Here is a 23,631-nt window from a genome sequence, read left to right as displayed (position 1 = left end):
CAGTAAGCTTAAAATTTTTGAATAAATCGCAGAATTACTGCTGCATATTGCAGTTGGTGAACAATTCATCGATGCGAACCCAGTAACAGAAGTCCGACATTGGCAGGTAACAATCTGGTTCTTCTTTCGGAATATCAAGTCCCTTCGGGAGAGGAAATGCTATCAAAAAGATGTAGCTTCTAATAACTGGAGTCCTCTCTTCCTTAATTATCCAGGGTCAAGGTAGTTTCTTAGACTGACAGAAAAATCATCAAGGCTTCAAGCTCACTCCCTTAACCACAATGCGCTGCAGTGTCTCATCTATATTGCCCATTTCTGAACATGAGGCGGAGGGTGAACAACTAAGTCCTCTTAAAGCGGGTCAAAAGAAGATATTGGTTGCCAATGTAGAGTCCTGATTGGGCGGTATAATGCGACGTTCGCATGACGTCGTGATGACACAGCAATTATGAATTCGCACAGATACAAACACAATGAAAGTCGCACGCAGCCACGGATGATGACAGAAATCTGCAACAATATATCAAACATCTTTCCTACTGGTTCCGTTACAAATTGTTCACGATCATCGCAGAATATTACATAACAAATTTAACAAACTTTCCTCAATTTTGTAACCAAGTAATGTTATAACTACTATACATTCTTCTTGAACCTCAACGTATATTATTCATCTCAACGCATAATTTCACTGCGTGGTGCAGCAAATTCACTGCGCCAAATATTTTACATCCTCGACAGATGAGGTATTTTCAATGGTCTTTACCTCACCAAAGGCTATCCAACATGTTGATCTAGAAATGCTACTTCAAGTCTGAATCAATTGTAGAAAGGACAACCTCCGCTTCGAGCAGTCGAACACAGGGAAAAACAGTCTCACTGCAGGGAAAAACAGTCTTCGGTAGCAGTCGAACTCTGGGAAAATCGTGTGCTGAAGTAACACCAAAAGGCAGAGCCGGATAATTGGATAACCTGATCTGAATGTCAGCCTAAAACATAGATGTATTGCAGAGGTAAATACTTGTCAAAATCACCATTAGCTTCCTGACATTTCAGAAAACTTGCTATTTTGAAGATCATCCTCTCTACCACGTCTTCCTCTGATGGATAACAGTACAATGCCACTCCACTTCTCGGCCAGCGAAAGATATCGCCTCCTGATAAGCCATATCAGCACACGTCATGTTTGATAGCATCTACTGGCGATAGCCACTGACATGACTACCCTGCCTGTACCTTTCACATGTCCATCGCTGTACCTGTATTGCCTTGTTTCGTTGCTTTATTTTGATGTTTAAGCTACGTAAGAACACACCTCTCAGCTTGAACACAACTGGGTTTCGGCCAGAGCAATTAACAATTTTTCCTTCTTGCATCTGTACGCGACATCTTTTCGAATATTGTCGGCGGATTTGTTAAGAATTTCGCATGTACATCTGAACCACTGCGCATTTCTTCTACTATCATTACTATATACCACTAGAGAATGGCCATTGTCATAAGTCTATGATGCCAATATTGCCATCAGTGGCTCAATAACCATTACGTTAATGGTAGTTCTGCTGCCGAGATAATAGATAGTATCTTGTGACGGAAATAAGGATACTGTGTTGAACAACAAAGGGACCATTTGGTTTAGCTAGGGATTGTGTGATAGAGATGTAGGGATCCCGTTTTCGAGATGAGGGCATTTCTGCCGTTTCACTGGAATGCCGTTGAACCGTTACGCGATGTCTTAGAGCAGCACGACTGCCGTACCGTTTCGATGTCTAACACAATAAGCGTCCATTTTCTCGACCGTACCGGTCGTGTTGTGGAGCTGGGAGTCAGGGACCGGCCGTCAATGGTCAATGAGCTTCTCAAGCCGCATTACGGCAGTTCTGGCCGTATACTATAGCCACTATATGTTCTTACTGGTATTAAAGTTCTTTTACCTCCATCATTTGCTACTCACCCTGTATAAAGTTGAAAGATTCACGCTACCCATGTAGGAAACTCGCGGCTTCCAGCTGATAAGTTATCAGCGGACATGAGGTTCTTAGTCATGCACAATCCTATGATGTGTGATCGCAACGGAAGACTTACACGTAATAAAGCCGTGAATTATAAGCAGCGCTTGTAAGGAAGTGTTATCGCCTGAACAGTATAAACTTTACTGCGATAAAGATCTGTAAACTTGACGTCATTCACCAGTGACGGAAGAATGAGATGTCACGCAGTTAAATGGAGGGTGCAACCCCCGCCTATACCATCTGCCATGCTGCCAGAAAGACGCGTTGGTCGTTGGTCCTTGTTTTGAAATAATAATGTTTATGATGACGTAGCGATTTCATTAATGAAAGACGTACAACAACAACAACTCTGACGTTGGTGACCTGAGAAGTGATTCTCTGATGTCATCAATCAGAGATTACAATGTCGAACAATTCATAAACAGAATACTAAATGTTACACTGGTTCTGCAATCACTGATTTGCTACTTGTCAGATACTTTCAAGTAAGATTTTTGCTGTTATATCGGGATGTTCAACGAAATCTGTGTAAACGTCGTATGAAACGTTGAAAGGAGAAACGACAGTAGTTATTTAAACTGAAAGAACATTATATTCTGGTGTTAATAATTGGAACCTTGCCTTCGTGTTCCTGTATTTTGATTATCACTAGGTATTGTGATAATTGTACAGTATTATGGTATTTCCATGTATTACCACAATTAATGGTCGCACATCGAAGAATTACTTAGACTACAATGCCTGACATCTCGTATCAACCGTTGATGAGTCCTTGCGTAAATGTTGCTTATATGAAACCCCTGATTTCGGGATTTCTAAATTCTTTTTCATCAATTAATCGTGTCAACCACTGCTGGGACGACTTTTGTATAGTTGATATGGTGCTTTTTGCCTGTGTTTGCCTAGGTCCAGGCACAACGTCCCAAACCTCGCAGGGTTCGCGGATGACTACAGTTAGGTTCACTGACCTGGATGGACTCCTATGGGCGGAAGAATAACGGTAATCGCAACCTGTCAGCCTGCCATTCTGCGGTGCCGAGTGCCCGCTGCCCAGCAGATCAGTACCCGCAGCGCCGGGGTTGAGTGAGGTTTGTTGTGTGTAGTTGTCTTGTGTGCGACTTATGCCTAATATGGCTTCTAGAATTCTTGTATACAGTTTTAACTGCTTGATTCAACCAAAAACATAGCACCATCGCCCTTAATGTACACGTATAAAACTTGAGTACTCGTAGGTTCGCGAGATCAAAACATTTATCGAAAGTTGTACCAGCACGAACAAATAGATTGAAAACCAGATTCAAGTTCTTGCACTGAATTGAATATCGATAAATATGATGCAGCATGTGCGATATAGACAATTCATACCTCTATATAATCTGAACCCTTCTGGTATCTATGAATCTCAAAAATTACGAATTAAAATTACATAATTGTAAGACCAATGTTCATTCTCTTTGAAATTTAATCCATAGAACGGAAGATGGCTGAATAAGCTGGTGAACGCAAATGTGACCTTTTTAAAGTATTTATTTCGAGGCCATCATTACAGGATCTCGCGGCTATCTGTGTGATTTTCGATAACCAAAATACGGGAAATGTTATACAGACTTTGCCTGAAGGTAAGACTAATGTTTGTGAAATTTAAACTTAACTGAAGATTAATATTCATGAACAATCTCTCGTAACTATTTATCGATAGCAGCGAATTTGAAACGCTGAATAGTTTTGATGAATTGGCAACATCATAAACCGGTTACGATTCAGAAGGCATCGGATAATGACAGGTTAGCATTTCTCTGCATTTTTCCTTAATCTGTTATATATTTACGTGGGTATCGGTAATGACACGTTTCAGGATTGATATTTCACATTATTTTTCCTCAAAAATTTATATCTTTACGTTGGCAGCGCAGAGATGCGCTGCTGTTTCTGGTGCTGTGCGGTCTGGTGTGTCTGCACCTTCTGCTGGACGATCAGCCCGCTGCTGGTCTGCTGGACCACCAAGGTTTGTGCTTCAAAATAATCACAGTTATATATTCGTGTGTAGGTTAATAATCTAATGAAAAATCTAATCAAAAGGTCGTAGGTTTTATTCAACGCTTGTTAGGCTTTAATTGACGCTAATAAAGATTTAATTGGATTCAAGACATTTTATGATACGTGATTTACACCCGCCAGTTACAGATATCACTTAAAAGACGTATTCAAATTGTTTAACAAAATAAAGATTATGGCATTTACAGGCATAAGCTAGTTATTAAGGCCAATAATTCAACGTAAGTAATTTAAATGTTTCTTGGCAGACGATCTCCAACCACTGCCCAAAGAGGTAGTCTTCCTACTCATCTTGTGCCAAGGTGAGTGTAGAATTAAGCTCATAAGTCAAAACCCTTTACCGCCTGACATCAGTAGCCGGAGCGATCAGTAACCGGAGTAACATATCACATTGCCGTTGTTTCGTAGACGCCTAAAAAAAGGACTTTTTCGTAGAGCCTTTGAATCTTAGTCCTAGCCGTCATCTAATCTATCATGGATATTACTGGTTTAGCATAGGTGTTGTTTGTTCTAGCATAGACGTCAGTCTTGGCATATGTCCTCTGTTTTAGCATAGACGTCATCTGTTTTTATCCTCTCGTGTCTTTTTTAGCCACTTGTAACGTGCCCTCGAAGTTCGATCTGAACGAGACGCCACGACAATTTCTTCGTGGAATAATAATAATAATAATCACTTCCCAAAAAGGATACGTTCTAGTGAGCGCAAAATGACTTGCACTGATGGTTGCCGCCACGTAAGACAACTTTAAAATATTCTCAGTTGCGTACAAACGTCCTCAGGTTGCTACACTCAATAGTTTCCGTATAATTTAAGTTGAAAATTATGTCCCCGGAGAGTGATATACGGCGGTATAGGGGTAATTGAAAGATATAATATATACTTGGATTGTATTCATGAAAGCAAGTCGTAAAGTTAATTCGTACAATTTTAATATTGTGAGCGTTTATTGAGAATATTTATATCTTGCATATAATATGTATCGTTAATACTTTCTCTTTCATAAATCCAGATTTTTAGCATGCGTCATCTATTTTAGACTTTTAGTGCTATTATATATGTCCACTTTACTAGGTATAAAATTGAAATTGGTTATATCATTTAAAAATTAATATACCACGTGCATTTAATTAATATCAATAATATGATATGAATTATCATAGATTAATTGATTTTATACAACACGTGTGTTTGAATGTAATGATGTTATAGCACACCTGTGAAAGAACCACAAGAAAGAACTGAGCTTGTTGCGTAGCGAATTACTATCAAGTCACGAAAAGTTCAAGAATCGGCAACAGGCCATGGGCCTATTTCTTCAGCGCCGACACTTCTATTCTATTCTATTCTATTCTATTCTAACTGCGGTCAAGTCACATACGTAAAAGAGTGTCATTCACTCATTCAGACATGTAGGAAGTATTCATCTCTGGCTATGAATGGAATGTTCTCGTCGAGGTTCTCTATTAATTTGGCAATCCATCTTGATAGATGTGATTGAGGAATTCAAAATGAGAGCAATTTCGCTCTACTGTTGCCGAAATCGTGCCTCATCGAGATGTGGTCTTAAAAGATTATAAAGAAACAAAATATATAATAATACGTAAAAATGCAATAATAAATTAAAAGTATTTCTTGATTTCATATAATTATCTTTCATTATTTTGACTCGATTATTCTATCTGTAATGTGTAAATTGAAATTTAAAAATTCACTTCACTTTTTACTTTTTCAATGTAATGAAGAGTTTATGAGTAATATTTATCCGCAATTACTTAATTTGTTAATTAAAATTCACTTCACTTTTTACTTTTTAATGCATGCTTCGATGTAATGAAAAGTAAATGAGTAATATTTATCCGCAATTACTTAATTTATTAATTTTTATTAATATGAGTTGATGCGTGTTGTGCAGTTGACGGTCCCGCGGAAGGCCACGCCATGGCCAGCGCCGTGACTCGCCAGCTGCAGCAGACGCGAGTACTGCTCACCTCTGCGCTGGCGCTCACTGCTACGCGGCTCAGGTGACGTTATCTTGGTACTTGTTTGGGACATAGCAGTCCCAGGCCACGATGGATCTTGGTACTTGTTTGGGACATAGCCGTCCCAGGCCACGATGGATCTTGGTACTTGTTTGGGACATAGCCGTGCCAGGCCACGATGGATCGCCGCCTCTGATTATCGTTCATCCGCCCTCAGTTATCCCATCGCTGGGCATAAAATAAAAACTATCCTTATACTATTCTCTTCCAATTGACAAATCTGGAAATAATTTTTTAGGGTTCTGTATGAGAGTAGTTTGTGGATACAAATTCTCATGTGTTTACCAGCAAACCTAGTTAGCTAGGAATCCACTGTGTTACTGAGAGCTTGCCTCAGATGCTGAGGCGACAGCTTATACAGCATATGTGCCACGAGCACAAGGAACCGAACTTCGGAGGTACGATTTCTATAAATGGGCTGGGAACCTTAGTAAAGCCCCCCAGTAGCTGACAAGTGCTCTGCAGTATAACTAGCGTTAGAGCAACTCCGACCTAACGGTCGACGTTTTATCCTGATACAAATAATATATCTCTCATGTATCACCATCCCGTGAAAGAGATAGTTTCTCCAGTCATGTGGTGCCCTACCACGTCTCTTAGGAACACGTGCCTCCGGGACAGTTCTCACGTGATGACAGTTCGCTGACCGTAAAACAAACTTTTCCTAATAAAATATCCTAATAATATTCCTAACTGACTGATCAATCTGAAAATGATTTCCTCCTCAGGTTCATAGTGGTGGCTGACTCAGAGGAGCTCTACTCGAAACTTGTCGCTTTGAGTACCGACTTCCCGCCTCAGTATCGGGATAAACTGAGTTTCGAGTACCTGCCAGTGTGGTACCCAAATGATCGCCTCTACATGAGAAACATGTTCCGTGAGTGTGCCACGGAGAGGTTGTTCGTGCCCGCCATGCTACCAAAAGAAGATGCCATTATTTACATCGACACAGACTTCGTGTTCTTGCGGCCGCCCGAAGACTTGTGGGCGCACTTCCATAAGTTCGACTCTGTGCAGGTGGCAGCCATGGCACCTTGTCTCTACCATTACGGCACCAGCAAGAACAGTCAGGTAAAACTCCGTCTTTAATTCTTGTAGTGTTGAAGATATATTTGAAGACTAAGAAATTCATATTTATTTCTACATCGTCATGCGTGTCCGAATCCTGATAAAAGATCCTTAACCACCACGATTCTTTTTCTCGAGATCCAAATCTTTAGCAAAATAATTTGCGGCCGCTATTGTATGGTTCATCGATTACTAATGTTCAGAAACGCTCATGATTCTTATCGATTCTTCGCTAAATTTGACCTAACTTCCGAGAAGCCTTTCCAAACACTGGGATTATGAATCATGAGATGAAATACCTGAAACCGATTTGAGGCCTCAAAACAAGGTTTGATTTGGGAAAAGTTAACGTACAACACGAAAAAAAGCCCGGCGGCAATGCGTGAGCGACGAAAATCTAATTCCTGTTAATACTTATAAACTTCGTTGGCGAGTTGCACCTTGAGAGCCAAATAGGTTATTGTGACACGATTTAACGTATTAGTTTTCTTAAATTTGTTCAGCATTACAAAAATATAAGCTGTAATATGGTTTACCGATCTTGCACTGTTTCCCGTCAGGTTCCGTTCTACGGGCCGACGGGCCTGAACGCTGGCGTGATGCACATGAATCTCACGCGCATGAAGAGCTTCCCTGACGGCGGCTGGCTTGAGGCAAACTTGCTGGTCTTTGATAAGTGGAGAGACGCCATCGTGCTGGCTGACCAGGACATCCTCAACATCCTCTTCCATAAGGTGAGGAACATGCTGGTATGCGAGACAGACGCCATCGTGCTGGCTGACCTAGACATCCTCAACATCCTCTTCCATAAGGTGAGGAACATGCTGGTATGCGGGACAGACGCCATCGTGCTGGCTGACCAGGACATCCTTAACATCCTCTTCCATAAGGTGAGGAACATGCTGGTATGCGGGACAGACGCCATGCATCGTGCTGGCTGACCAAGACATCCTCAACATCCTCTTCCATAAGGTGAGGAACATGCTGGTATGCGAGACAGACGCCATCGTGCTGGCTGACCAGGACATCCTTGACATCCTCTTCCATAAGGTGAGTAACATGCTGGTATGCGGGACAGACGCCATCGTGATGGCTGACTAAGACACACTCTTCCATAAGGTGAAGAACATGCTGGTATGCGAGACAGACGCCATCGTGATGGCTGACCAAGACATCCTTGACATGTTCGTTTTCATTTACGACACAAATAACACTGGCTCGACGTTTCAGATTATTGGTTAAAAAAAAACTTTTAAACTGCAATCATATTTCGCGAATCCATACAATTTTTCATTACTATGAGTAACTGCCTTTTATTGTAATGAGCAAAGAGATACGACTGCGACTGCATGCCTAAAACAATTTGAATCGAGGCAATAAATTCGCACACATCATTTTTGTAATTATAATTAATACTGCACTTTGAACGCCAGGAGAAGGATTGCAACAGGTTTGGGCCCACCAAGACGTTATTCGATCTATCGATTATTGCAGTTTGCTTTTCAGAAAAATTTAAACTTACTTTGTATGAAGCAAGTAGTAGTTTATTCTATCAAAGCTCTTTAATAAAAACAATTCATGATTAATTTTCATGATTTTAAACTTTACGGATATTTTTGAATGAAACAAGCAATCGATAGAGCTGAAGTGGATATAGTGCCATTACATCATATTAGTAAACAATCATTTCGTCACCATATTATATAATAATTATAATAATTATAGCGGTTTCAGTGGTCGCCGATTCTTGACATCGCAGAACATTCACAGCATTTTTTGCGGTCTCGAACTCGGAACTCACTGCTACAATTCTGCTGTGCTTAACCGCCCGGCCTCCTCGCCGATTCTGATCAGAAACTGGCGCACAGAGCTGGGATCGAACCCGCGCCTCTCTGCGCCAATCTTGGTACTCTGAACTGTAGCCACTGGGCCACCAGTGTTGTAATCCGTGTATATGAGTGGATCTAAACAAAACCTACCTTGCAGCACCCAACGCTGCTGTACGAGCTGGGGTGCGAGTGGAACTTCAGGCTCTTCCAGTGCCGGGACGGGGAGAACGCGTGTCCGGCGGCCGCTGCTGAGGGCGTGGCGCTCCTGCATGGCAATGCACTCACCTTCGCTACCGACAGGGAGCCCAAAATTAAGGTATTGCGCAAGGTTTGTTTGTTAGAAGGAAGAAAATAAAAGTATTAATTAATTAAAGTTAAGCTTAGTTGTGAAGCGCAGTAGGTGAATGACCCTTCAGAGCAGATTGCGCTCGGCACGTCGAATGTGCCGTGGCTATGCAATTGTACCATCGACATTGCAATGATTATTAAGTTGCCTCTACTATTTAATCCACCATGACCATATATCATATATGAATGATAACACAATAGGTAACTTGGTTGAGGCGTGCAGGCGATGTACGACACCTGGGAGAAGCACGAGTTTGTACGTGTTCCATAACACTGTAATTGCGCAGTCAGAACGGCAATAATTATTACATTGTCTCTACTGTCAAATCCACCATGACCATATATGGATAATAACAAAATATGTAACTTGGTTGTAACGTGCAGACGGTGTACGACACCTGGGACCAGCACGAGCCTGAAATGTGTTCCATATCACTGTAATTGCGCAGTCAAAATGGCAATAATTATTATATTGTCTCTACTGTCAAATCCACCATGTAAATTATGACACAATATGTAACTTGGTTGTAACGAGCAGGCGGTGTACGATACCTGGGACCAGCACGAGCTTGGCACCTCCATCGCCGCGCTGTACGCGAGCCTGCGCCAGAACCTCCGCGATGCGACCATATCTGCGCAGGGCTGCTCCATGCTCCCCGACATTGATGACGTCTTGAGCCTTCAACTTCTGAGCTTTTTGAAACGAAAAAACGCTTTATAATATGTAAATTACTGTATAAAATTATGAAATATCCAAAGAAACGAACGTATTGTTAGTTGTAAGATAGTTTTAAATACAGTGATATTATGTTTTTGAGAATATATTTTCTTTCTGGCAAAGTTCACTATTCACTATAATAAGGTTTTACGATATTTTACAATAACCGTAGGCCTCTGAATTGTGCACATCTTAGAAAATGTGGTATTTATATCAGTAATTCATGTCAGGTGAGAGAATATTAACTGTTGGTTAGATACTAATGATTTGTAAAGGCTCATTAATTTTGAACATTTAATTCGAGGTGGAACTGATACAAATTTGTCGATAAATTTGGTGATAAATAGGTAGAAATGCAATTAGCGATACAAATTTGTCCATAAATTTTGTGAAAAATAGGGAGAAATGCAACTACGACGCGATTATAAGAGGTCAGCGAGTTTAAATTAAAAGAGTTTCACTATGCAATGAATTCTTTGTAACTGCAAACTTTGCGAGTTCAAATGTTATACAGAAAATGCAGTAAGTATATCGACTTGTGCTGACTATCTACGATTTGTTGTGATAACATCTTTATGTTATCACAACAAATCAAATAACATTTCACCTTATGAGATCGGAAGTGATTTTAATACGCTCGGACTCGGAGTGAGAATTTAATTTAATGTATTTTCAATTAGAGACCATAGTTGTGTGGAACTCGTGCCCATGGTTGAATTCAACTATGCTCGTGCTTGTCCTGTTGTGAGTGTTGCTCGTGGAAAATGCGAATGTTGATATAAAAACTGTTGCGTGTGATGATGATGATGTCTTCTTTGAGGTGTAGTAAATGACCTCACACAGGTCGGTTGTCACACCTGGACATGACAATTTATTTCAGGCTTGTAGTTGCATTATCAGTTGGGGCCACATCGTTTGCTTTAATTATTGTGACCTCACAGGGTTTCCAATGACATTTTGAAGCGATGCAGGTAAGCTTTTACCCCTACATGTCCCAGACGAAAGCGGGCCAATACAACAGCTATTCGACGGGACTTTGCATGCACCCAGGGGACTGGCAGCAGATTTCCTCTAACTGATGCAAGATGTCTGCCTTTGCCAGACTCAGCAACAGTTCGGGACCAATCTTCTTCCCAGTATGACAGAAATTTACGGCGTAGACGATAGAGGGCATCAGAATATTCTATGGTGGATCTTGCGAGTGTGAAGAGTGTAACTGTAGCGAGTGTTGCGTGTGTAATATGCGAATGTTGAGGTGGGTACTTTTGCTTGTGGAACTTACGAGTGCTTAGTGCAAAACAGTTTAGACTTTAGAGTTACTGTGCAATTGTGTTAAATTGTAATCTATGAACATAATTATTGGCTAACTGGTAGTCACTAGTAATCGTATCCATGATTGAACCATGATCGTATCTACCCATGGTTGAATTCAACCATGGTATCCACCTGCTTCCGAAAATTTCCAAAGTTTTCCCGCCCCAAGTAAAATTTTGGATGAAGGCGGAGATCACTCACCCCTCCACAACTCACAGATCCCATCTGCTATATTGACGTCTCATGAAGATGAAGACGCACGTGAGACAGATATTTCGAACATGTTTAATGATGTAGTATCCTTTGTCTTTTTCTGCGTCCCGTTGAACTTTCAGCTTGTTACGTCTAAATTTCCGTTGCTTTGGACGACATAACCGTGTCGCAGTAAGCCGGGGACTGCCGGGTCAGACACAGGTCTCCAAAAAATATATAATTTTTTTGCTGATATTTTGCCATTCACTCTCAAAACTCTATTGAATTACCATAGATCTTTGAAAATTCATATCTCTTAGTTATATATATATATATATATATTTGACTTTGGGGGACGACTGAAATAACCCAGCATTGCCCAATACATAGTGACAAACCACTGAAACCAGAGATTTTTTAGAATCAGTTCATTTTTAATTTCCTCATTTAGCTAAGATTTAAACCAATTTCTTATGTATGATAATGCTGGTATCCAGGATACTTTACTTGTCTACTTATAAGACTCAAAAATGAATTTGAGGCAGAGTCTAAAAAACTCTCTGCTTTGCCACTATGGCCCAATACCAGCATAATTTTCATACTTCACCCCGTCACCCGTGCACAAGCATACTGCGGAGCAAATTAGCCAACATGATTACTTGCTGAAAGCCACAGGGACTAAATTCCTTCATGGATTCCCCCTCCTTTCGGTACCAGCTTGCGAAGAAGTTTAACCAAACCTAACCTAACCTAACCTAACCGGCTAACCCCTTTGTGGTATCGCGGAAAGGTGGAGAGAATGGGGTAAGTGTGGAGGTAGAAGATGCTGGTGAGCGTTAGGGCTGGGCTTACGCCTGCGAAGTGGGTAAGGTGATGCTACAGTCCGGTGCGTGGCCGTTCCCATTTACAGCAGTCTGGTGCGGTCTGCGGACCCTGTGGCTTACGGCATTTGTAAGAAGTGATGGTATGGGCTTAAATCATTGGTGTAGGAGCTATTGGACGTAATCCGTTTGTAGTATCAGTTTGTGGGATGAGGCATTGCTTGTTTCAAGCTGGTGTGGCAAGATGAGGCAAGTAAGAACAGCTGCTGCGGCTGCATAGGTATTAGACTGACTATTTCTAATGCATGTAGAGGGTTGGCATTGGCTTTTGGGCTGATTTAAGAGTCAAATTTTTGGGCTACGGCAGCGCTCCCGACTTTGGGACGGTGGGGCCCGTGGCGGGGGCTGGGGGCAGCCTGGGCCCCGGCAGCCGCCAGCCGGCAGGTCCCCCAAATCGGTAGTACTACCGTAATACCGTTAGTACGGTTAGTACCATAGGGCGTAGGCTAACAGCATCATTATCATTTGGCCTCTGTTCAGTCTGTTGTGTCTAAATTTACAATTTATTTGGATTTGCTCAGTTCAATTTCATTCCAATATTTCTAGCAAGATATTATAGCAAGCTTATCAAATGTCATTTGTAAAATTTTTAAACAAATAAATGGTACAAGTTAGGTACAACAGCTCATCCAACTAGTAGTTGGTGGATCATTGGTTAGTACTTCCAAGTTCCAAGCATGGAAAACATCTCCCTTTAGTTTAGGCCTTAGGGCCATTACTAGACCTTTCCCTCCATTTCCGGAACCGCAAGACAGGGCTGGAAAAGTCCTATTTTTGTCTGAAATATCGCGGCTCTAATATCATATAATTTCAGTAGGTATGAAATCTCGCGGCTCGGATGTCATAAATTTTTGTTTGATTGAAAAATCGCAGTTTGCACTTCGCAAACATGTCACTTCATAAAATTTTCAACTTCCACAATCCGCATTTTTTACCGTTCCTGCCAAAATATCCTGCAGAAAAAACATGAACATCGTAATGTAAACAAATCAACTAAACGTTATGTTGAAGATCGCGCATAATTCCGGTCATGTCAAAGCTTTCAGACTGCATTATCACAAGCTCAACTTACAGTAAAGACAAATTTTATCTTTGCTATTTGACTGTTTTAGGGTAAAGTTAGAGATTTGGGGTAACACATGCATGGATTTTGTAAATAAATTCACACCTCATAAATGGCTTTTCATGACCGACTGCCAAGATATGGAATTCACGGCGCGGTGAAATGGAATCACGGCTTGAAGAAATGGAATCACGGCTGGTAAATCCATAAAACGGTTTAAAACCGAGGCTCGAAAAATTCAGTCACGGCTCGCCAAGTAGACATATTCCATGCCTGCCGCAAGATTCCCGCCAGATGAATAACCTCCCATCTAATTGTTAACAAAAGTGCACGATTGGGCCGTGAGTTTCCAAATCATATGTACTATTGAAAATTATTATGCCATAGTCACGAGGTTTTATAAACAAGTAGGAAAATTTCAATCCTAGGCCTTACTTCATCAAGTTCATCTTTAAATCTAATTAAGCCATACACTCAAATCTCAATTTCCGCAAAATTATAATGAGCTGATTGAGTTATTTGAGCTTGGTCCTCAGACTAGGTACTCTGTCATAGTCAGTCTGCTCAGCTGTCTGCATACAGTACTATACTAAACAGTAAACACATTACAGAAGCTCTGTCTGTCAGACAGTCAGACTGTCAGTCCTGGCAAGTGGCAGTCTAACAGACAGAGCTGTACCATTCTACTAGGCTACTAAGAACTTGGATTCCTTACTTTCCTTTCTTTCTCAGAACTCAGAAGAAGCTTATATGATTGTTTTTCTTGCTCGGTTTATATTGGACATTTTTTTCAAGATCTAGAAAAAAGGGAAAATTGATTAAGGAATGAGTGCATCTTGACCTTATTATGGATTGTTAAAATTTTATTATTTATTAATTAAAAAAAATTGTCAGCATCAGTGTATCACTACCTTTTTCCTGTATTTAAGAGGTTTAAAGGTTACAATTTTTATAGTACAGAAATTGAGAAACTCCAAATCTCCAATACCCTTTTTTGCAATGGACATCACAAATATCCTCCCATCTTCAATGTATTGGCTTCTGAATGCAGCTCCTGCATTTCCTGTTGATCCAGATAAGGTATATAATTAATACAATGATAGGAGGCATAGTTTGCTATAGTCCGTGCTACTTGAGCAAATTCTTGTTTACTTCAACCTAAGAGAAACATTTTTTTATTAGAATTCAAAGTTATTTTATGCATTTCACAAATGTTATAAATCAATCCCACTAACTTTATTGGTTTAACTTGGGTAGGTATGTATGTATGTGTTGTATTAGAAACGATATTAATCTTTAAAAAATTGATGAATAAAAAGAAAAAAAATAAATAAAAAATTGTTGTAGGAAATTGACAGATCTTTCTGGTGACCTTTCAGGGTTTTTAATTGTTCCTATTCATTCAACAGATTGAGATCATTACTGAGCCACATTACTTCTACAAGACATTGCTGCAGAAAACCTGTCAGGCCAAGACAAGGATAACCCTTTCTTCCCTCTACCTGGGCAGCGGCAGACTTGAGCAGGACTTGGTATATAGTTTCATTTCTTTTTTAAAAAGTTCTTACATTCTTTGATCATGATTTTTCATTTTGCTTGAAATTCAGTTAACCTGACAATAACCCAAATGATGAATAATGTTTATGAAGGACTGTTGTTTAAAAATATCACTAGGTACATTAAATAAAATCTTACAACAGCACTTCAGTGAGTTAAATTCTAATGAGGCAAGCTTTTAAAGGAGCAAATTTCATGGAAGGAGTATGGCAAAAGGAAGGGCTTTATGGAGCTGTAAAAAAGTATATTGAAAATAATGTTGATGTTTGTAATTTCATTTTAGAATATAAAATAAAGTGATGTTTGCTGGCAGGTAAAAGGTGTGGAAGAAGGACTAGCAGGCAACAAGGACCTGAAGGTGTTATGGCTCCTTGACTGGACCAGAGGCTCCAGACTGCCTAACAGCTCGCGGCAAATGCTTCTGCCTCTGCTGAAATACCATTCATGCCAAGTTAATAATGATAGAGTTGAGATAGTTGTACAACATAGGAAGCAGTCTCCAAAGTATACCTATGTACTGGAATATCCTGAAGAATTTCAAACTGAGATTTCATTTCTTTTTCTGCTAACCTTCTTAAGTTTGAGTTAAATTTTTTTAATTAAATTCTCTTAGACTTCCATTCATTTTAATTATCCCTGTGTTTTTTATTTATATTTTCGCAATTAAATTTCATTTAATTCATATCTTCACTTTCCTCACAGTCACTTCACATTCTCAATTGTCCATTTTGCGCCACCATCCCATCTTATGCTGATCTTATTTGTTGGGTGGCACAGTGATATATTTTTGGTATAAATCTAAATGACTCTATAATTATTAAAAAATCAACTGAGATTGTGCTTCCTATTTAAATGAATGCGTCCTTGCTTCTTGTTTATGATAATCTGTGTGATCAGGTGTCACTGTTTCACACCCCTGAGCTGCGAGGCCTTCTGAAGCTGCTGCTGCCACAGCGTTGGAATGAAGTTGTTGCGCTGCAGCACATGAAACTCTATATCTTCGACGACAGTCTCTTAATCTCTGGGTCAGTAATTTCGTCTCTGTCAACTCGTTATGATGTTATGCATGGGTATATGTTAGCCCTAGTGTTTCTCTCATGACTTTCGTCTTGATCAGTAGGTTACGACTTTCATCATGTGAGAAAAAGCTGTCATACCAAGACAATCACTCAACTTGCATGATCGAAATCCCTGTGTTATTATAGAGCTAACCTGAGCGCGGACTACTTCAGCAACCGTCAGGACAGATACTTCCTCATTAACCAGGCCCCCGAGCTGTGCAACTTCTTCGATGAAGTTGTTCAAGTAATCACCAAACAATTAAATACATATGCGCCCCACGTTTTTCGTTTTAGATGTTGTAAAATATTTTAACTGAAATACAAAAGACCAAGAGAATGAAAGCAAACAGAGATCAGTAGCTGCCGAAAAATTATTTTCTACTTTTGAGTCCACATGAAAAACGTGGTCTTTGAAAAAAATTTTTATACATTTTATTTATGTATTATCATTAATGGACGTATTTTATTCACAACTGCGAAGTTTTTCATTCATACTAGCGGGAAGATTTCAGAATGTCAATTTTAGAAAAGTATTGCCTACTATGTGTACTTTATTTCAAACTTAACAAGGGTTTCATGCTTTGGTCGTCAATATTGTCGTTCATAAATACTTATAACTATCAGAAATGAAGCAAAGGTTTAACCAATGCAATCTAGTAAGTTTCAGTGAACACTGGCTAGTGCTCTATCATAAGAAACGCATCAATACATTATCTATGGTGACCAAATAAAGCAAACCACTTTTGATGAGCAATATGAAATACAAGTCTCTAGAAAAAGTTGCTTGGAAAACTTACCGATTTTGACGTTATTTATGGCAATTTCTTCATACTCGTATTTATGCACTATGATTAACGTCTGCCCCAATTGAAGCAATAACCTAACATCATGCAGCGGTATATTTTAAACTTATAAATCTTTTCATCCCTTTTTGACATTGTTAAATTATGTTTGTGTATTCTGATTTTAGTTTGTTTCATTTATATCTTGAGGTTTCGAAATTGATTTTCACACATAGAATTAATTGACAGGGCAACTACAAGAAATACTGTGCCTGCGTGGAGCGTGAGGTGCGGTCTGTGTGGGACGACGCCGTGCGCCGCACATCCACCCGCCTTGCCGCCTCCGGCCCTACTGAGGGTCAGTCTGGGGTGCTCACCGTCTCGTGCGGGTGCTCAATTATGACCTCAAGATCGATAATAATAATAATATAAGATTGATGATAGTGATATAAGGGTGTGTAATATTTGCAACGGATCGATGATAAACTGTTGTTTAAGACTTGAAATTTTTGTAATTAATCAGGTATTGTATTTTCTGAGAGACTACTAGTTTGAGAGTGTGCAGGAGGAAATGACAGACATAGCAACGGCTTGTTTCTCATCATCAATCCAAAATTCGATCATCATGCTTGTCCATCAAGACTTTGACTCTTGAATATCAATTTTAAGCATTCATAGCACTTGTTTTTAATTCAGTTCATTAAACTTAATTCCTCACATTTGACATTCATTTGTTTATTGTTATGCTGTTATTGTTATAACTGTTAATTTCATCCTCCCCTAAATTTTGGATGCATTTCTATCTCTACTTCTAATCAGTATTGATTTCTGTTTAATAATTAATACTATTGTTTTCAGTTTCTTGCTCGCTTTGCATATCAAATGGCGTTCTCTCAACAGACATGAATCGCCGGGTCTCGGATCAGCACAAAACAAGAGCGGCTACCGACACTCTCGTCTTCCCGAGCCTCCAAATGCCTTCATTTAACATCGATTATGACTCAGTGGGTGCTGCCTTCATCTTATAACCTCGGCGGGGCGAAATTGCTCATCAATCACTTTTTACTTCCACGTCGCACACAAACACTCTGGGTTATTAGCGAAAGTTTGCTCCCATTGTACCAGGCTCGCAGAGAAATTGCTTCCTTCATGTTGGAAATTGATAATGAAATAAGACAATAGAATTAAAGATTATTTTATTATTAAATCTACCAGTAGATGGGTCATGTCGGGCAGAAACTTAAGTTTAAGCTTACCTCATTTTGCGAGCTGCAACGTTCATATAAAGAATACATTAGTCCCTGTTTAGCACATCACAGAACGGCTGTTGAGAAGCGCCCACTCCGGCAGCTGCATCCACTTAGCCTCGGGTTACTTCAACCTCACCAGGAACTACATGACGTGCCTCCTGCAGTACGCCACTGCCCAATTCATCATCCTTTGTGCACATCCTAAGGTGATCCTGTACCCTAAACCAGTGGTTCCCAAAGTGGGCGATATCGCCCCCCTGGGGATGGAAAGATGTGGGGTGAGGAAGAAATGAGTAGCAGGGGGGCGGCAGTCGTCGAAATCAGAAGTTAGCACGTTTGCTTGACGATTTGTACACAACACGTGTAGAACATGACTCCGATTCGAATAAATTTTCATGAGCTAAAAATCACCGTTTGGTAGTTAGGAATTTATATTTAAAATTTTGTTCGTATCTGTTCAGTAGTTTGGAAGAAATTCTTTGATAACTGCGAATTTCGGCCCATATCGCTATATAACTCCCGAATGAAGGTGAAATTTAAAAATTTTTCACAAGCTAAACATCGCCGATAGGTTCAGATGAATATGTGTTCCAAGTTTTATCGAGCTGCATTCATTAGTTTTGGAGATATTCCTTGGTCACTGAATTTGGAGATTGGCCGTGAGACCGGCTACGAGACCGGTCTCGAGTCCGGCCGTAAATTCGTCCGAGCTTTATTGAATTTATAGTGCTGAAACAGTTAGAACTGTAAAAATATATATTGGTTTACGAAATGGGGTTCTATTTTTGAAATACACATTTGTGTATAACATTCTTTTTTAATTGCTGCGTATTAAATATCAAGAAAGAGGCGTGTGTTTTTATACGTGTCCGTGGGGGGAGGGGGCGCTAGGGATTCACTGGGGAGCCAAAGGGGGCGCCAGCGAGAAAAAGTTTGGGAACCACTGCCCTAAACCATAAACTTTCTCAATAAATCCTCCACTAGAAAGGAAAAATATTTGATGAAAAATGTAACCTAATTAGCTTCATTCTTTTAAATCCTTTCTGTTAGCAGCTAGATAACTTTCTAATATTAGCTTGCTTCGTACGTGAATAAATATTCTATAGGGCTAAATATTATGAATTATTTAATGAATACTCGTTTAAACATGTTAAAACGCGCTACAGTCGTGACATATCAACGACCTGCATTGACAATTTTACATTCTTAAAAATTGCATACAAGTGATACAACGTTCTGATAATAACATAAATTCTAATTTGCATAATCGAATGGTTCATTTGAGCAGGCGAACGGTTTCTTGGGCGCGTCAGGAGTAGCGGGTGCGATACCATCGGCCTACACGTTGCTGGCGAAGCAGTTCCTCGCTGAGGTCGAGCGCTGGCGGCAGCGCGTGCGCGTGAAGCTTTACGAGTACCAGCGCCTCGACTGGACCTTCCACGCCAAGGGCCTCTGGTATTCCGAGGAGTCCAACTCTCAGTCTAAAACGTCGTCCTGTTCCGAGGAACATTCTTTCTCTAATGTGAAATCCGTAGAAAAATCCTGCTCTACACTACAAGCTAAGTCTATAGAGACATCCTGCTCTTCCAGCTCTCAGTCTAAAACGTCGTCCTGTTCCGGGGAACATTCTTTCTCTAATGTGAAATCCGAAGAAAAATCCTGCTCTACATTACAGTCTAAGTTCAAAGAAATATCCTACTCTTCTATGCAATCGGATTCCCGAGCTGAAGAATATTTAGCTGAGCACTCGTACTCCGACATGGCTATGGGTATTCCTGGCAGCCATCTACTGCCGTGCTTGACGCTTATTGGATCTCCTAATTTCGGTTAGTGTTTCTTTGCTCATAAACTCATCTTGATGTCCGCACTTTGTTTAAATTAAGGTTGCATTGAAATTCATTTATATATGTTATTTTGTGTTAAATTAATAATTGTTATAATGATTACTCTATAACCTATGAGCTCCTGCAAGGCTAAACTTATTTGTTCGTCTCATTCTAAGATTCACTTCTAACTTACAGTTTGTATTGTTTTCTATTGCAAATATTTAAATTAATTTATGCATTGCTTACTATCAAATAAAAAAAATTAACCGTTTCAATTGTCTAGTGTTTAAGGAATGTTTGCATTGTTTTCAAACGCCTATCGCTGAATGAACTCGTGTATTTCTATAAAATTATCTGAATCGAATGAATGAATTCACTGTTTTAAATTATCTATTGTTTAATGAATGTATGAAAAGTTGTAAAATATCTCTCCTTGATTAAATTTATGCGCACTTTTCAATTGTGTGTCTATTTTTGATTGAATCTGTGCACTGTTTTCAATTGTGTATTATCGAAAGACAGTTTGCACTGTTTTCAATTGTCTATTGTCGATTGAGTGTGTGCCTTGTTTTCAATTGTTTGTTGTTGATTGAGTGAGTGCTCTGTTTCAATTGTCTATTGTTAAATTGAGTGTTTGCCCTGTTTTCAATTGTCTATTGTTGATTGAGTGAGTGCACTGTTTTCAAGTGTCTATTGTTAAATTGAGTGTTTGCCCTGTTTTCAATTGTCTATTGTTGATTGAGTGAGTGTACTGTATTCAATTATCTATTGTTGATTGAGTGAGTGCACTGTTTTCAAGTATTGTTGATTGAGTGAGTGCACTGTTTTCAAGTGTCTATTGTTAAATTGAGTGTTTGCCCTGTTTTCAATTGTCTATTGTTGATTGAGTGAGTGTACTGTATTCAATTATCTATTGTTGATTGAGTGAGTGCACTGTTTTCAAGTGTCTATTGTTAAATTGAGTGTGTGCCCTGTTTTCAATTGTCTATTGCTGATTGAGTAAGTGTACTGTTTTCAATTGTCTATTGTTGATTGAGTGAGCGCACTGTTTTCAAGTGTCTATTGTTAAATTGAGTGTGTGCCCTGTTTTCAATTGTCTATTGTTGATTAAGTGAGTGTTGTGTTTTCAATTGTTTATTGTTAAATTGAGTATGTGCCCTGTTTTCAATTGTCTATTATTGAATGACAGTTTGCACTGTTTTCAATTGTCTATTGTTGATTGAGTGTGTGCCGTTTTCAATTGTATATTGTTTATTGAGTGTTTGCCGTTTTCAAGTGTCTATTTTTGATTGAGTGTGTGCCCTGTTTTCAATTGTGTATTATGTAATGACAGTTTACACTGTTCTCCAAGATCAACTTTTTTTTATATGAGCAAGTGTTGTGTCAGGCTGGCGGTCGGTGCACCGTGACCTGGAGAGCCAAGTGGTACTGGTGACGCGCAACCCTGACCTACAGCGCCGACTGCAGCACGAGCGACGGCAGCTCTACGTACGCGCGTCCCTCGTCCATCATTCCCGTACCTTCGCCGAGCCCGACCGCCGGGTCCGCTTTTGGGTGCGCTTTGTCGTGCCGCTCATCAAACGCTTCTTCTGAACGACCTCACCTTTGTTATATCTTCCCAGAAACTCGCACGTTATTTTAAATTGTATATTAACTTGAGATCTCGTTTTCTGTCCCGTATTAAAAAAATTTATTTTTTGGTATTAAAAGTTCATTTTTTGGTTAAATTTTATTTGAATTTATTGTGCCAATTTTTACTGAATTAAATGATGAAGTGTCAAACATTTATATGTAAGAACTAGTTAATTGATTTGTGGTTAGTAGGTTAGTATAAAGCCATCGGAGATTGGTTTCTTTCATTCTGAAGCACTTCATTGTTATTGGATGATGATAATCAGCATTCAGATATTTTATTCGCTGTTAATGTAGCAGATTTTCTTGGACCTTGAAAATGTAATGTATGATTTTATAAACCATCTGAGCCGTTGTTCAGGTTCCGAAGTATTCTCAAGTTAATGTTTGTTTCAGCAATCGCAATACTTTTTCTTAATTGTAATATAGACTAAGGTAAATACTGCCTTAGTACCTAGTTTATTAATAAATTTTAAATGCGAAACATTTTTTTGGTTTACCATAATGATTAAAGCAATGGTATCATGCCAATGATTCGCTGAGAGTAATGTTATTCTCTTCACTGGATACAAATAATTTATACGTCATATTAACTAATCTATCAATTACGACCATAATTTCCCTTGCAATCTTCTCCTATCGTCTGTATTCTCATGGCAAACGGGAACTTTTTTCACCCGGGGTTGGGTTTGATGTGGCATGTTACTGACTGCTTTCCTACCGCACAAACTCCAGTCATACTTTTCTGTTGTAAATACAAATAATTCTTAAAATAATTACAGCTAGTCTTTGTTGTGTCATGTAGAATATTTCTACTTGTTGTTTCAATTGTTGAAAATAGTGATCAAAAAATTTGAGAATATGTAGTCGTTGTCGTTTGATTCACACTTAGCCTTGGTTGCGATTCTAGTACAAGCTCGTATTTGAATTGAGGCAGGGTGGCCCAGTGGTTAAAGTTCAAAGTACCAAGATTGACGCAGGGAGGTGCGGGTTCGATCCCAGCTCTGTGCGCCAGTTTCTGGGCAGAATCAGCAAGGAGGCCGGGCGGTTAAGCACAGCAAAATTGAATCAGTGAGTTGCCCGTTCGAGTCCGCAACGAGCTGTTAATATTCTGCGATGTTAAGAATCGGCGACATGCCTACGGCATAATAAACGCTGAAATCGCTATATTATTATATATCATATTATATTTAGGTTGCTCTGAGCTCCATGAGAACTTTCGTTTGTGCGGGAAAGAAAAGAAGCGTACATAGAACGACTATCATCTATTAGATTTGTTATATATCCACTTTTATGGAAAATATTCAACTTTAAACTACACTTATATGTGGGATAATTAAGTCGGGAAATGTTTAAAATTTATGGTAGGAAAACAGACGTATGTTAAACCCAGTATTACTCGGATTGGCCCCAGCTGTTCAAGCCCAGCAAGAATGTAGCAGTCATGGTAGCAGTGACAAGGGGATTCGAATCCTGAATCTAGAGCTATTGAAATTTTGCCATGTGTTAGAACTGCGACAGGTCACACAGAACCTAATCTTCTCCATTAATAAGTTATACGACAAATATATATGACCTGCGAGAAAACGTTCTGCGCATGTCTCGTGTGGAGGAGAAAGTCAGTTGCGTTCGTCGTGAAAGCACGTGTGTGAATTGCGATCTCTAAACGTCTAAAGTAACCGGTAAATTTGTGACTCAAAGTTTCTTATAAGTATTCAAAACCTTAATTATTTGATTTGTTTACTCATTAAATTTAACCCGACTGGCTTTCTCCCTCAGAGGTTTGCCGGTCCGCCTTGTTATTTTTATTTTTTCTTTATTTTATTTATATTTTGTTTATTTATTTATTTTTTTTTTCTTTTCTTGCTCTTCTACTTTATTTAGTTTTTGTCTTGCTATTTTATTTATTTTTTTTTATTTGTTTGTTTTCTAACTTCTGTTTTGTCTGTTCCACATGGATGATCTTAGTTGCCTTACGGGGTCTGGTTTTGGCCCACCTGTGG

General features: G+C 39.4%; 2 protein-coding genes across 2 annotated transcripts; both read left to right on the top strand.

Moving 5' to 3' along the window:
* The first annotated feature begins 3,292 nt into the window (after positions 1-3,292).
* On the top strand, positions 3,293-10,431 carry LOC108672412 (glucoside xylosyltransferase 1). The gene is made up of 8 exons (XM_047884687.1): positions 3,293-3,631; positions 3,921-4,017; positions 4,316-4,369; positions 5,981-6,089; positions 6,836-7,178; positions 7,736-7,909; positions 9,162-9,320; positions 9,891-10,431. Exons 1-8 carry the CDS (start codon positions 3,608-3,610, stop codon positions 10,071-10,073), a joined length of 1,143 nt encoding a protein of 380 aa, XP_047740643.1. The 5' UTR covers positions 3,293-3,607; the 3' UTR covers positions 10,074-10,431.
* Positions 10,432-14,253: 3,822 nt separating this feature from the next.
* Positions 14,254-21,715, top strand: LOC108672411 (CDP-diacylglycerol--glycerol-3-phosphate 3-phosphatidyltransferase, mitochondrial). The gene is made up of 10 exons (XM_018160059.2): positions 14,254-14,600; positions 14,930-15,052; positions 15,391-15,528; positions 15,975-16,102; positions 16,283-16,382; positions 17,170-17,278; positions 17,821-17,924; positions 18,230-18,376; positions 19,459-19,996; positions 21,384-21,715. Exons 1-10 carry the CDS (start codon positions 14,520-14,522, stop codon positions 21,587-21,589), a joined length of 1,674 nt encoding a protein of 557 aa, XP_018015548.1. The 5' UTR covers positions 14,254-14,519; the 3' UTR covers positions 21,590-21,715.
* The last annotated feature ends 1,916 nt before the right edge of the window (positions 21,716-23,631 follow it).

This window comes from Hyalella azteca, unplaced genomic scaffold, assembly GCF_000764305.2.
Source record: "Hyalella azteca isolate HAZT.00-mixed unplaced genomic scaffold, Hazt_2.0.2 contig15900, whole genome shotgun sequence".
Lineage (NCBI taxonomy): Eukaryota > Metazoa > Arthropoda > Malacostraca > Amphipoda > Hyalellidae > Hyalella > Hyalella azteca.
Note: the sequence above shows the minus strand (reverse complement) of the source record. Positions and strands in the feature narration are given on the sequence as shown.